This window comes from Papaver somniferum, chromosome 1 (assembly GCF_003573695.1).
Source record: "Papaver somniferum cultivar HN1 chromosome 1, ASM357369v1, whole genome shotgun sequence".
Classification (NCBI taxonomy): Eukaryota; Viridiplantae; Streptophyta; class Magnoliopsida; order Ranunculales; family Papaveraceae; genus Papaver; species Papaver somniferum.
In genome coordinates, this window is record NC_039358.1 from 86822376 (window position 1) to 86839038 (window position 16663).

At 34.0% G+C, this 16663-nt stretch overlaps 3 protein-coding genes across 3 annotated transcripts; all 3 read left to right on the top strand.

Annotated features, from left to right (window-relative positions):
• Positions 1-1051: 1051 nt before the first annotated feature.
• LOC113347113 lies at positions 1052-6988 on the top strand. Its single transcript, XM_026590703.1, has 8 exons — positions 1052-1110; positions 1207-1286; positions 1383-1444; positions 1550-3020; positions 3122-4507; positions 4601-5506; positions 5602-6133; positions 6856-6988. The coding sequence occupies exons 1-8, from the start codon at positions 1052-1054 to the stop codon at positions 6986-6988; spliced, it is 4629 nt and encodes a 1542-aa protein (XP_026446488.1).
• A 5484-nt stretch (positions 6989-12472) lies between these two features.
• On the top strand, positions 12473-13339 carry LOC113347124. Its single transcript, XM_026590711.1, has one exon. The coding sequence runs from the start codon at positions 12473-12475 to the stop codon at positions 13337-13339; it is 867 nt and encodes a 288-aa protein (XP_026446496.1).
• A 1744-nt stretch (positions 13340-15083) lies between these two features.
• On the top strand, positions 15084-15824 carry LOC113347132. The gene is made up of 3 exons (XM_026590721.1): positions 15084-15232; positions 15318-15519; positions 15573-15824. Exons 1-3 carry the CDS (start codon positions 15084-15086, stop codon positions 15822-15824), a joined length of 603 nt encoding a protein of 200 aa, XP_026446506.1.
• Positions 15825-16663: the final 839 nt, after the last annotated feature.

The following is a 16663-nucleotide window of genomic DNA, read 5'->3' on the forward strand; positions in this document are numbered from 1 at the left end:
TCTTATTTTTAATTTACACAGGATGTATCCAGTTTCATCCTTGCTATTTTTTTAAATTTAAGCTAGGATGAAACCAGTTTCATCCTTACTATTTTTTTTTGGCCATTTCACCCAAACTATTTTTTACTCGTCCATTTGAACCGTGATTTAAAAATATTTGGACAAAAGACCCATTTTCCGACGAATATAAACATAACTATCAAATTATACATATTTCTTATAGTAACAAAAATAGGTCATCTATTTATGGGACAAAACTTAAAACCAAGTAGGCCATCTAATTAGGGACGGAGGGAGTATTTTTTTGTCATGTAGTAAATAACTCACTACCAAAAGGTATAAATAAGACCTCCACATAGGATGACCTTGATCTCTGGCATTGGAGATGCTCTTAGAACATATCTTATTCCTTTAAAATCCTAAGCTCCTTAGGCTCCACGTTGAATGGTGACCGTCACCCTCTCACATGATTGCTCCGTTTCACTTTTCCTCAAAAAAGAGAAAAAAAAGGAATTCCACACAAATTTCCAGCACACAACATAAAACCCAAAAAAAACATACAAAACCCTTTTCTATTTCGGCTCACAAAACCTAAAAAAAAAAGAAAGAAAAAAACTACAAACCCTAAAAACAAACCTTAGGATATGCTTTCTTCATGGAGATGATGATACAAAGAAAAGAAAAGCAACTAGCCAGGGGACAAAAGGATTTATCGTTTACTGAACAAGGTGTTCTATGTGCATATGAGATCTTCCAGACTTCAAACAACTAATGACATGCTTCCAATCCAGAGAACAATCCTACAATCCAGAGACCATAAACTTTCCAGAAGCTTAAGGCTTTCCATTCTACTTACCAAACCATTTTATCTCCATTTGAGGACTATCAGGCAATCAACAAACCATACACACAATCATGACCAAGAAAACCCCACAACTGCTAGACGATTTAGGAGACAGATAATTAGTTCTCGCAAACATCAGCTCAAGCATGCTTTAAAACCTAGAATACCTGCAAAAAAACAAACTGCACATAAACCAATGGACCAGAGATGCATGACAAACAAGATAAGGTTGCTGAGAAGAAAAAGGAGTCAAGGCAAGCAGAAAGGTTCTAAAAAGAAGTGGACAGGTATAAACCTTACATGATTTAGGCTCATCTGCAATTTTATTATTTAATATCCTATGTGTTTACTAACATGTGCAGTTTTGTGACAGTCTCATTCCAGGACATATCTCAAAGAGCTAGGAAACAAGCAAAAATATTCGCCGACAATTACATGAATGGTGACATGTCTCAACTAACTATATTAACATAAATTGATGTTGTCAATTCTGCATAATTCACTAATTTCAATTGATGATATTTCTGACATTGATTAGGTGGAAAAGAAGGCAACAATAATGAGGAACAGCATAATCAGAGGAAGAATTCCCATATACATGTAAGTGTATTCAATTGGATCTAAACTATACGTTGACCTCAAATAAAACAGTATATACTTACCATCCTTTCTGATTATCTATGTTAACCAGTGATGCCACCCCAGAATTATTATATTGGAGGGACAACTGCAACATGCCCTCATTGGCAAGCAATGATATGGGATGAGGAAAGAGTCAACAAAATCCAAAAGAAACAACCACCAGAATTTTCCATTTGTTGTGGGAAAGGAGCTGTCAAATTACCACTACTTAAGGAGGCACCTGAATTTCTGAAAAAACTAATGCAATATGTAGATGGTGGGTCGCAAGCATCAAATTTCAGACTGAACATCAGGGCATATAATTCAATGTTTGCATTTACCTCACAGGGTGCCAAAGTGTCCAAAGAACAGAAAAATGGTTCAGCCCCATGGGTGTTTACAATGTATGGGCTTAATCATCACTTCATGGGGTCTTTGTTGCCACTGGATGGTAAGCCACCTGCATTCTTACAACTGTACATTATAGACACTGAAAATGAAGTCAAAAATAGGATGAATGCTATTACCTGTAAGAAAAAAAATGAAAAACAGGATGGAAAGTCAGGCGTTAAATCTTCAATGATGGCCATGGACGAATATGGAAAGAAGAGCACAAGGGAATTGAATGAAAACACTGTTGCTGGCTTAGTTACAATGCTGGACACACACAACTGGCTAAGCCAAAAATTCAGAATGTGGAGGGATAGGTACAGACCAGATGAACTAAGCGATGTTGAATTCCGTCTTATTGGTACACGAAAAAGGGATGCGAGGCAATACAATCTTCCAACTACATCTGAAATAGCTGGAATTGTAGTTGATGATCCCGATTCAGATGGAAAAAGGGACATAATCATACAGCTAAAAAATGGTTTACTGATAGATATATCCGAGTTGCACCCAAGTTATATGGCATTGCAGTATCCACTATTATTTCCTTATGGTGAAGATGGTTTTCATATTGATATTCCATATGATAAGAAAATTAAAATTATTCACGACGACGAAATAGACGATGAAATAGGTAATGAAAAGAAGAGAAAAAACATAACTATGAGGGAATACTATACATTCATATTGCAACAAAGAGCAGGTGAAGGTCAAACACTTCTCCGGGGAGGACGACTATTCCAGCGGTATGTGGTTGATGCTTATGCTACAATTGAGCAAAACAGATTGCAGTGGGTTAAAGGCCATCAAAAAGAAATACGTTGTGACTTATACAATGGTATACAAGAAGCCGTAAGGGTTGGAGACACTAAACCCGGTAGCGTAGGTCGAGTAATCTTACCATCATCTTTCACAGGTGGGCCAAGATATATGATTCATCATTACCAGGATGCAATAGCCTTATGCAGAGAGTTGGGACCCCCTGACTTATTTATTACATTCACATGTAATCCGAATTGGCCGGAAATTGCAGAAGCTATCAAAATGTTCCATGGGAAAAAGCCAAGTGAGAGATCCGACATGATCAGTCGCGTATTTCACATCAAACTGAAACAGTTAATGTCGGACTTGGTTGGAAGCAGGCATTTCGGAGAAGTGCAAGGAGGTATATTTCGAAACTGAACATTTAATTCCCAAATAAATATATATACATGACGTTAGCTACATATATTTGGAGACATATTAACATTTTGTTTTAAATTACAGCTCTCTATACTGTTGAATTTCAAAAACGAGGTTTACCTCATGCTCATATATTGTTGTGGCTTAAACCTGAGGATAAGCGAAGATCCGCAGCACATATTGATTCAATTATATCTGCAGAAATTCCAAACCCTAATGAAAACAAGGATGCATTTGATGCAGTATGCCAGTATATGCTCCACGGTCCATGCGGACATGCAAAACCTGACTCTACATGTATGCGCGGCAAAAAATGCAAAAAAAAATTCCCAAAGAAATATAGCAGCAAAACATATGTTGATGATACGGGATTCGTAATTTATAAGAGACGACATGCAGATTGGGGACCGGAAAAGGAAGGAATCAAGTTAGATGCAGGATGGGTTGTGTCATACAATCTAGACTTGATAATGAGATATGATGCACACATCAATGTGGAAATCTGCAACTGTAGGGGTATGACTATTAAATATTTGTTCAAGTACATCCACAAAGGAAAGGACATGATAACTGCAATTGTTGCAGTATTTCCACCTGGTAAAAAAAATTCATACAACCAGGGTGCAAATGACAAAAATCCAAACAACAATGGTGTTGTCGAAGAAACACAAAAGACAACTAAGGACGAGGTCAATACATATCTCGAGGGACGATACCTATCAGGATGTGAATGTATATGGAGGACACTTGGTTTTGAAATTCATTACCGAAATCCAAGTGTGGAAAGGTTGCCATTACATCTCGAAGGGGAACAGTTAGTGTACCACAACGATACCGATGATTTGAGAGATGTTCTAGACAAGGCAGATCCGGATGCATCAAAATTCATTCAATGGATGCAAGCTAATAGAGATCATGAAGATGCAATACAATGGACATACGCAGAGTTTCCTAAGCATTGGAGATGGGACCAAGCGATAAAAACATGGAAAGTAAGGCAAAGGGGCTTCAAGATTGGGCGTATCTACTATGTGCATCCAACAACGGGTGAGAAATACTACCTGCGTATTTTATTGAATGTGCAAAAAGGTTGCAAAAACTATAATGATATTAAAACAGTGGGTGGAATGATTCATCTTACATTCAAAGCCGCCTGTTTGGCACTAGGATTGTTGGAAGATGATGGTGAATGGCACAGAGCCATTCAGGAAGCAGCAGAAACACATACATGCAAGAGGTTACGTGAATTGTTTGTTATAATCTTACTGAATTGCAAAGTAACAGAACCCAAAAAACTATGGCATGATAATTGGGATCTTTTAGCAGAAGACATCAAGTACGAACAAATAAAGTTTTACGGAGATTCGGCACGAACACTAGCCAATGAAGTCTTGCAAAATTATACACTACAGGAAATTGAGAAGATTTTCTGGAAATATAATCGAACTTTAAGGAAGGATGAATTTTCGGGTATACCATACCCAGAAATGTCTGAATAAGATATTCCTAAAAACACCCTTATTCATGAAGAACTAAACTATGACAGAGATATTCTACTCACAGAGGCAGAGGATTTGAAGAACGCATTAAACAAAAAACAGGCATTGGCGTTTAACGAGATTTCAAGGTCAGTAGAACAGAATGATGGTCGTTTGTTTTTTGTCTATGGAAGTGGTGGAACAGGTAAGACATACCTATGGAGAACCCTTATTGCTTCCCTTCGGTCACAGGGTAAAATTGTTCTAGCAGTTGCTTCTTCTGGAATAGCATCACTTCTATTACCAGGTGGTCGTACATCTCATTCAAGGTTCAAGATTCCATTGAAGCTGAATGAAACATCCTGCTGCAATCTATTTAAAAAAACAGATCTAGCTGAGTTATTGTGCAAAGTAGATTTGATTATATGGGATGAAGCACCAATGATGCACAGGAATGCACTTGAAGCAGTTCAAAGAGCTCTTGATGATTTAATGATGGAAGCGAATAACGATAAGAAGTTATTATTCGGGAAAAAAACACTGGTGTTAGGGGGTGATTTCCGACAAATTCTACCAGTTATTGAGGAAGGAACAAGAGAAGACATAGTAAATGCTTCTATAAGCAAATCAAAATTTTGGAAATACTTCACTGTTTTCGAACTTACAGAGAATATGAGATTATCCACCGGAGATACATCCCAGGAAAAAAAGGATGAAATAGAGGAATTCGCAAAATGGATTCTTGATGTTGGAAATGGTAAAGCACCGGCAATCATTTTGGATGAATCCGAAGACAAAGATTGGATACAGATACCATCAGATTTACTGATTGACTGTAAAGAAAATCACATTCAGACAATAGTAGAGACCATGTATCCTGACTTTTTGAAAAGAATGCTTGAAAAGGAGTACCTTGCTGAACGGAGTATACTGGCGCCCACGAATAAATGTCTTCACAAGATAAATTCACATGTCTTATCATCTGTGCCAGGTAAATAATGTTCCTATTTAACTCATCAGATCAATCTACTGTTATATCTGAACTTGATACATATCATTATTCATATATTGTGTCGTGTATGCCAGGAAAAGAACGTACATATCTAAGTGCGGATTCAATCGGACCAGAGTCATCAGAATATCACTCAAGTGTTGTTTTCTACGACAAAGAATTCCTCAACAAGCATGAGGAATCTGGAATGGCAAGCCACAAGTTAACTCTAAAGGTTGGAGTACCAATTATGCTTCTGCATAATCTGAGCAACGCATATGGACTATGCAATGGCACAAGGTTAATTGTGACCCAGTTAGGAGATACAGTAATTGAAGCTGAAATACTCACAGGTCCAGGTAGTGGAAATAGGGTTTTCATACCACGAATACTTATGACTACACCTGAGACAAGTTTACCATTTATTTTACACAGAAGGAAATTTCCAGTAAGAATTTGCTATGCCATGACAATAAATAAAAGTCAGGGGAAAAGCCTACCAAATGTGGGAGTTTACTTGGAAGTACCTGTTTTCTCCCATGGACAGCTTTATGTAGCCATTTCAAGAACCACTAGAAGACAAGGCTTGAAAATATTGATCAAGAAGAATGGGAAAGAACCAGACGGGTATACACAAAATATTGTGTTTGAAGAGATATTTCAAAATCTCTTGAATTAGTTAGTTCATATGATTTACTTCCTAAACATTGTTTATTGATTGGCTGGTGTTATTTTTTTATTTTGTTTAATATTTCAAAATCTCTTGAATTAGTTACTTCATCTTATTTACTTCCTGAACATTATTTATTGATTTGCTGGTGTTATTTTTTGATTTTGTTTAATATTTTGGGTATAAATAACAGATTAGCTCAATTTATTTAAGACTATTGTCAATCACAAATTCATAATATAACACCAGAAAACTGCTTAACAAGGTCATAATCTGAGATATTGCATTTCTTAGTAAAGACAAGCATGGTTGTTCAAATTTAGACTTCCAAACATGACATATTACTCTTCCCAACTGATTCTGAATTTTAACAGATCAACTAATCAATATATTTGTTATTATATGGATTTTAATATGATAAGTATGCATTTAAATATGATAAATATATATTTAAGATAACTACAGATATAATAGGTATATATTTTTATGATAGCTACAAATATAATTAGGTATATTTTTAATCATGTAAACCCTACAAAAAAACTATATTTAAAAAACCTCTTCTACAAGGTATATAGATTTAACAAAACCTCTTCTAAAAGGTATCATTCTTTGTCTATGTGTTTTGTGTTATTCTTTTTTCCTCTTAAATGGTATAACAGTTTAATAGTTCATGCAGGTACAATAGAACAAAGATAATACTGATGGAGGAGAACAGGGAAAGAAACGTACCAGCACTGCAATTTAAGGAGGCTATTTCTGAAGAAGGGCTGAAGGATGAAAACACCACTACATGGCATAAATGGCATTGACAACAAATCATTGCTAGGGATGAGGCCTACCAGAATATGTTACTGAGACAGTTTGCAGATCGGAAGACCTGTAAAAAAAGGAAAATTGATGATGAAGACAATAAAACAGACTAATTCTATCAAAAATGGTCTAAAACCACCAGCCTTGAAGAGAAGACCAAGATTATCATTAAAACAATGCAGCATTATGGACAAAAGATGATTCCTTGGATGGTTGAAATCAGACAAGCTTACGAATCACAACAAGATGCAAATAGAGATCAACATGCCTTTCCAAAAGCAAACTCAGATGCAATGGAATCAATGGAGGAATTGGACTAGCCTGAAAATGCCTTGATATTATAGATTTAGATTTGTTTCAGATTTATCTATGTTCTTTTATCATTCCTTTGAATTATTCAACCATATGTTAAAACAAAATTTCTACAATTCCATATCTATGATCCACAAATAATTCCATGATATCTACAGATTGATTATAAGTTTAAAATTCCAAAGCTAAAACATGACAGATTATAAGTTTAAAATTTATTCAATTCTACATGTTTATAATAAAATCTAAAACAATTATACATTGCTAAAATCGATTAGAAAATTGTAATGCATACCTGATTATCAATTAAAGAATTGATCCAATTCTTAAATTCAGGATTCCTCATTTCCAGCAAAGATTCCATTAATCGATTAATCTGAAACCCCAAACTCAAATCCTGTCGACGGATTCAGTTATTCACAATTGAATAAGAAAATAACAGTCATAGATTATAACGAAATTAGGTCTAACATTTTTACAAATGCTTTTAAAAAACAAATCTAAAACATTCGTAAGGTCAATTAAGATATTGTAATGGCTATCTGATTATACAAAAGACTGAATCCAATTCTTCATTCAGATCCCGCACCGTCGACAGATTCAGTTGTTCACTCGATCTTCATTTTCAGAAATGAAAGATGCATTATTCTATCGAAGGGGATTATTCTATCTAAGTAGGAACCAGTACCGGCAAAAGCCTATTCTATTTACTGAACCCGTATCCATTCCCTACCCGTAAAGGAATACCGAAAAAAACATAGTCCATTTTACAAGCCCGTATCCATTCCCTACACGTAGGTGAGGCCAATAATTAAATCTATTCTGCATGACCATTTTCAACCCATGATAATATGCTAAAACCCTAATTTTATATCACTTCGAAAAACTATATATTTTTCTGATGGCTTCTCAACTTAGTCGAAGTATATCGAAAAAGAACTCCTAACAAGTCCTTTGACCATGTATTCCAGAGGTACGACAGTAACTTATTTTTCTTTATCGATTTTTTTGTTTAATAATTTTAATCTATTAGCATATTAATGTGAATTACTTTGTGATTTGAACCCAAAATATTTAACAGATGAGCGTGCTCCAATCCGTAGATTTCCTATTTAACATATCCAATCCAGGTATTCATTTCATGAATCCTCAAATACATAAGAACGAAGAAAGTGATGCCAAAGAATTATTTGTTTGTGATGCTACAGAACTAAAGCCCCATCTTTACAACCCTAAACAACTATACAATTTTGGACTGCCAACAATAGTTTTCACAAAAAAATTCTGAGTTTTATCAACTATGAAATTATGCAATTACTAGATCAACAACGCCGCGAATTAGAGCGCACTGAGTATTATCTTATCCAATATTTTCCATTTATGGGTTCTTTAAGTCAAAAACATGATCACATACAATGGGTGCACGATCGGATTCAGGAATTAGACATAGTCCAAGAAAGAGACTTGAACAAATTAAAAAAGGACTTAGAGGAGAAGTACAAAACCAACATTAACAGGATACGGGACGAAGATAGAATTACGCAGCGCAAATTCAAAAAACCAACCAGAAAAGGTTCCTGGCTTATTAATTATCAAACATTTACAAGTTACTTTGTTTTCAGATCCTTACAAGAGGTACGTTTTTCTTACTAAATCTCATTCTGCTTTTAAAAATACCATTTTGTTTAAAACTACTTAACTCAGGTATACTGTTGTATCTAATTTTTTTGATAAATACTGTTGTATCTAAAGTGTAGCGTCCTTGCCTGCCAAATTTGCCACATACAGTAATGCAGACTTGGAAATCAGCAATTCTTCATTGGGAATACAACTACAGAAGGAACTCTTACTTAAAATTTAAGCAGCAAACATATTACAGCGAAGACATACTGAAGCTAAACCCTCTCTATAAATTACCTGAGGTAGGATTTCAAGTCGAATTCCTTGACAGCTAGCAATTTGAAGGTGTGCCTAAGCGAAAACTCGAATTAGACATTGGATCCAGGGTAGAGATAATACAGGCCAAAAAGTCATATTTAGTTATGCCGGATGAACCAGTAGCCAATATCGGTGATGTGCTTACAGTTGTGGAACTGAATGATGTATATATCGGTGCTAAGAAATTACGCCAAGGTGGTGACATTTTTTACATAGAAAGACAAACACCCTACGCATATTGAGAATCATTGCAATTCGTCTTACACAGGAGGCAGTTTCCTATAAAAGTCCATGAACAAGGGGAGAAACAACGGAAAGGAATAAAAAAACGTAAGAGAAGCGCACGTTGCCTAATGGCCAAGATGAGACCCAGTTTTTGATCCATTAAAGATGGGAGCAACAGAAAGACATTGGGTTAGATACTGATGAGGAATTTATTATTAGTAAATGATCAAGATAACTATTTAGTTAGATAATTCCTAACAAGATTGATAGTTCTTATTTTATTATTTAGATTTAGATTTCTTAATTTCATATACCAGTTTGTTTAAAGATTCTGAGTTCTTACTATGATGTTTCATTATTTTCATACACAAGTTGCGTTAAGGGGGTAAAAAATAGAAGATCCTACTTGCGAATTCATATACCAGTTGGCCCAAACAAATTAACTGACCCAAAGAAATTCTACTTGCGATAAACTGGCCCCCACGTACTACAACCTAAAACCTAAACCACCTAAACAAGTGCCTCCTCCAATATAGACCAAGCCAAACCCTAAACCACCTAATAACACCAAACATGAAAAACTATTCTAATCATCGTGTCTAGGTTTAGAATAATTTACGGCAATGGAAAAACTGAAATCATCTTACACAAGGATTCCATGGAAAAACAATAGAGACCATAAAGATTCAGATGACGAAAGAGAAATCGCATCTTTTATACTGCAGCAACGTATTGACTACACTTTTACAGCTTCGGCGCAGCAGGATCCTGTTCAGATATATGGATCTGATAAAAAAGAATGGATCAAATATCACTACAACATGACAACATATATGGAGAGATTTAAGAAAACACAACAATACCAACTGGAAAAGTTTAGAGAGTATCAGAAATTACCAAAAAACTGGAATGGGATAACATTTAACCAGTTCATGGCGTTGGAAGACACTGAAGATGTGCAAAATACAACAACAGGAAGTCTGAACTGGGACTCTAAAATGGTCGAAGCTTATTTACTGGATGAAGAATTTCAAGATGAGTATAATAATTGTCATGATCAAAAACAACTAAGAAAATGTCTTCAAAGCATCAAAAGCGTAAACCATTATTGCTTTCCAAACATTGTTTTGAAGAAAAAAATAATCAAAGAAATTGATAGAGAAGTTGTTTCATTCATAGGAGAACAAGTGATCGAGCAAATATATAGAGAATATAGATTAATGTGCCGTTGTCCAAAACATGGATCTGAGGACTGCATAAGAGAATATAAAGAATATATCTATCAGGATGAACAAGAAGTAAAGAGAGAGCAACAACATAAGCTGTTACAACTAAAAGAACATCTAAGACAAAAATACTATGTAAACTTAGATAAAATTTGGTATCAAGAGAGAATTCACGTATGCAAACATAGTCTTACACTCTTTAGAATGGAAGAAAGGAGCTGGGAAGTAGAGCACAACTCAAAGATTTATAAATTCACTTTCGGGTTAAATGATCATGACACAGATGTGTAATGCACCGTGATTTCTTTTTTCTTATTTAGATTGTTTAATCAAATAATGGGTTTTTTGTACAAGATAGTAGAATTTGATTAATGAAATTTGTTTTTATAATTAATAATATAAGTTTTCAAATGTAAATATACATTTCTGAATTGTGAATGTTGGCTATAAAAGACAGAGAAGGTAATGAGCAGTGACTGGGACAACTTAAGAGTTTGCCTATGTCCATTATGAATTTAAGTCCATTTCGGAAAATCCAAGTCCATATCCACAAACCTAAGCATTCATCAGTACATACTAAGAACTATATATACCTCTAATAAACTAAAAGACTGGAACCCTAATCTCATATTACAAAGGTAAGAGAACAACTTCTTTGTTTTTTTTTTTTTCTTATAGCCGTGAGTAACATCTAAATTATTTTATGCAGAAATAAGCATAAAAATGGCTGGACAACAAGAATATGCGAGCATAAACATAGTCGATGGAGCTTCTTTTCCGTATGCTACAGATTTTCTTAACACTTTGGAGTTCTAGAATGTCCCGCAACATCTTATTAGACTCGAAACAGGCATGATAATAATTATTATTCGAAGATTGTCCAACAAAGTGCCCAACATAAGCACAATTCTGGTGACTCGATTGTCTTCGAAAGTCATTGAAGCTAGGATACTAACCGGAGAAGATGATGGTGAAAGTATTTTCATACCGAGGATTGTATTCAAGATATACTATCATGTAATGGGTTTTACGAATATTATTTATCGAAAGCAGTTTCCAATACTTTAAGCCTAATAGGGTAGAAAAAATGTTTTTGATTAGAGATTCATTAGTTATTATCAAATAAATTTGATCATCGTTCAATTCCATTTTTACATTGTTCATGTAATCTTGAAATTTGACAATATTCTGTGTCTGAAAGTACTAAATTTTCTTATACATATCTTCTATTGACAATCTAATTAAAACACCACATCTAATTATTAGGGTTCATCAGGGGAGAAAACAAAATAAATTTTATATATCAGGGGAGAAAAAAAATACGATAATACACACAACATAAACCCTGATAATACACCCAACATATTAACATCAAATATAGAAGTTTTGTCAAAAAAAATAAAAATATGATAAGTACATATTTTATTAATCAAAATATATTTGTGATAATCTAAATATGCTTATTCTTTGGTCTTTTATGGTTATCCAATTTTGGTAAAAAAATTGTCGTACTTAGAAAATCACTAAGATTTGTATGAAGAAACTAAAATGTTAGGGTTTGGTTGTCACAAAACTTGGAATACACGTTAGGGTTAGCTTGACTTGTATAGCTTTAAAAGACTATATAAATATGAAATATAGGCTCAGGAATCATATGCAAAAGTTCTTTCTCATATGTGCAGCATACGGTGAGTGGTTATCTTCCATTGAATTTTAATAACATATAATAACGTCTCACATGATATGTATTTAATCTTTCTTGCTGTTTTTTTGGCCACGGGTATGGCAGAAAACCTATTTGTCAGAGATGTTTTACAAACCATTAATGGAGAAACCCAAGCAGTGATTACTAATCTAACAAAGTTCCATTATTTTTTTTTCTCAACTAAAAATGAGTTTCTCAATGCAGTAATCGCAGCTTCATATTCAGATTTGCTAAGAAATAAGTTCAGCAAAAAGTACGTCGCCCATACAACTATTATGGTTGTTCAGGATGATCATATGGATGAAATAAATAGACACACGACATCCCTTTTTCCAGGAGAAGAACGTCAGTATCTAAGTAAGGATTATATATCTTTTGCTACTGAGAATTACAACGAAGCAAAGCAGCTGTATCCTACCGAATTTCTGAACAAGGTGGAAATTGCATACATGCCAAAACATGAGCTGCGACTGAAAATTGGATTACCAATTACTCTTTTGAGATGCCTGGACGAGAAAAAAGGTATCATTACTGGCACAAGATTAATTATAACGCAATTGCTAGAACATGAAATTGTTGCTGAAGTGCTAACAGGACCTGCAGTCGGGAAGAAAGTAGTTATAGGTAAGCATGTGATGAAATCAACAAATGCAATACCACTCACTAGATGTCAGTTTCCAGTAAAAATAGCAATTGTAATGCACATGGACAGAAGCAGAGGACAAAGCTTACACAATGCTGGATTCTACTTCAAGTCAGGATCGTTTGATGAAGATAACAATCTTGCATACATTGGCATTTCAAATACAGGTAAGGGAGCATCAAAAACAAAGATTACCATCATCAAGAAGAATGACTTACTAGATGGTTATACCAAGACTACTGTGCATCAACACATTCCTGACAATTCCAGCTCTATTGACCGTATGATCCTCCAAATCTAATGACTCACCAGATGGTTATATGGAGTGTCTATGGGGTACTTATCTCAGTTATTCTTAGAAAAAGATTGGTTTATTTTTTGTTTACTTAGCTATTTAGGTATTTCCTCATTGGTTTTGTTTGTCTCTTATTTCAACAATTTCTAATAAGAAATTTGATCTCTTTAAATTTTTTTAAAAATATCCAAATACATAGATACAATCTGGAATCCATCTTTTCAAATAAAAACAAGGTATTAAATCAATCAACACATACAAGCAGTGCAAATGTATAGATATTTCAGTTAAGGACTTCCTCTACTTCAATCACAAACTGCCAAAAGATAAAATGAACATCAGCTTTGTAACTTCTAAGTAAGAACAGTTCATCACCAAAGAATCTTCTTATTACCACCATGGTTACAATCAAGAATATTTTTCAGAAAAAAAAAATGGAGAAACACAGATAAGTTCAGCACCACACGGATGAACCAGCTGCTCTTAAAAGAAAAAACTTATAAAAAAAATGGAGAAACACAGATAACTTACAGCGCCACACAGATGAACCAGCTGCTCTTAAAAGAAGATCAACTTAAGTTGATTTTGGTAAAACACAAAGTAAGACTGATGAGCTAACTGATGAACACTCCCAATTTTACTTTGTCCTTACCAAAATAAACTTAAGCTCGATTCCTCACCAATAAAGAACATAAAAACAAAAGCCAAAACTCTTTTGGTAAAACTAATGAGCTAACTGTTCTTATATATGCATGAGCCTTAAATGGAGAGTTAATTTTGCAGGTAATTCCATACGTTTCATTCGTATATTAATAGTGTAAGGCTATAAATTTGCATTAATGAGTTTCATTTTGCAGGTAATTCGTATACGTTTCATTTTTCATTGAAAAGAAAGCTGAAGCTATAATAGTATACTATTACCCTAAGGTTAACAATAACAACCTACAACTAGCAGTTGTCACTATTAATTGAAACAATTACCATTAAATTTCCATTAATGAGCAAAAACCTACAACTAGCAGTTGACACATAGAACATTGCCTCTTCTCAAGAACAAACATATGGACATGCCACAATGGATAAATCAAAAAAAAAAAACCTTTTACCATTAAATATCCAATTAATTTAAACAATTACCATTAAATTTCCATTAATGAGCAACAACCTACAACTAGCAGTTGACGCATTGAACATTGCCTCTTCTCAAGAACAAACATGTGGACATGCCACAATGGATAAATAAAAAACAAAAGGTGCCTTTAACAGATTATCATCTAGCTAAATTTTCTCTCAAGAAATCTATCTAAATTAGTTAAATAAATCTAAAAAAATCAAAATATGCTTATACTATATTTAACAAATGTTTTAAACATAATTATCCAATCTAAAAAAATCTAAATCCAGATCTAAAAGATTTTTCCGTGGTTAAAAAGAAAAAACCTAAATTAACACGGAAAAACTAAAAGTTATATAAACTGGAAAATATAAGATTAAAAAAACACGAAATAAAAATTCTGTGAAAAGAAAGAGAGATGTCAAAGCTAATCAATCTTGGAAAAAAGAACATACTTGAAGCCTCTAGGCTTCTGGAGAAGAAAAAACTCGAAAACAAAAAATACGTGAGTTCATCAAATATTTATTGCATATCTATAAGTACATATGTGTTCATCAAATATTTATTGCATATCTATAAGTACATATGTCATACACTGATGTTTTTTGTTATTTGTTTTCTAAACAACGTTACACAATGAATTGCAAAGCTACGATCAGGGGCATCAAGAAATCATCAGAGTGGTACTATTCGGCTTGCCAGAAATGCAAAGGCAGGCATGCAATAGTGGACAACACACAATGGCGCTACTCCTGCAATGAGGAGGTCAAGACCCCAGAGATAAGGTTAATAAATATTAAAGAACAAAGAACTGATTAATACAATATAGGTTAGAGAAAACTGAAATAATCTTTGTATGATCACCTGCAGGTTATTATTAAAGCTTAGGGTGAAAGATGAAAATGATGCATCAATATTTGTTGTGCATGGAGAAACAGCTGAACAGCTAACTGCTATCCAGCTAAATGAGATCAAAGCATGCATAGATGAAAAAAATAAAGAAAAACAACGCAACTTAAGACGCGCTATAGCTGAGAAGATTAGAGGATACCAATGTATCTTTAATCTTGAGGTGACTAAGCTAACATGGGGTGCTAAATGTTTCGGGTGGAAAAAATTGTCAAGGTGAATACTCCAAACCCTACATCTTTAATCTTATCTGATACCGATAGTGACTTGGATGAAAGCTCTACCGACTCGGATGTAATTTCTCCGGAGACACCTTCCAAGAAAAAATGTCGCAGGAAGCTAATCATGATTTCTGACGGTGAATTAGAAGAAACCAAACATCCCGAAGTGATGATCATATCAGACGACAGTGAATCAGAAGAAACCAAACATCCCGAGGTGGTGATCATATCAGACGACGAAAATTAGGATTTTTTTTATCATTCTTAGTATTTTCATTAGTATTTTCTTTGAAGGACCTTGATTTTTTTCTTTGTTTAGCATTCTGAGTTATGCTACATTATTATTTAGTATGTTCTTTAAATAAGTTTAATTAGGTTCATTAATTTTTGACTACATTCAAAGTATAAGCATGCAAACCCTAATATCACAATACACAATCCATACAGAATATTATTCTCTACTTGAATTCAAGATACATCCGAAGTTGAAATAATAATTACATCAAATCAAAGGACTTGAAATGACGTAAAACAAGTATCAATTCATTTCTTGCAATCAACGCACTTGGCAATAAGTTTACAGATTCAGTTCAGCACTTCCTTGGCAAACCAAGGAAGAAAGAACTGCCAAACCAAGCACAATTACGTATAGATTATTATGGTGACTTGGCACAGACATATGATGCATTATTCATGGCTCGAATTCTCATCCATGATGGTCATGCATGATGAAGCTTCGTTTGGATTTGGCATTAGCAAGATTCGGCCAAAAGACAAATCTAACTGATCATATACGTATCTAACTATTTTAGTTACATTCATCTTAAGCAATTAAGAATATATTTTGTTTAACAAAAATAGATGTACAAATCTAACTGATCATATACGTATCTAACTATTTTAGTTACATTCATCCTAAGCAATTAATAATAGATTTTGTTTAACAAAAATAGATGTACAAATCTAACCGATCATATACGAATCTAACTATTTTAGTTACATTCATCCTAAGCAATTAATAATAGATTTTGTTTAACAAAAATAAATGTACAAATCTAACTGATCATATACGAATCAAACTTTCTA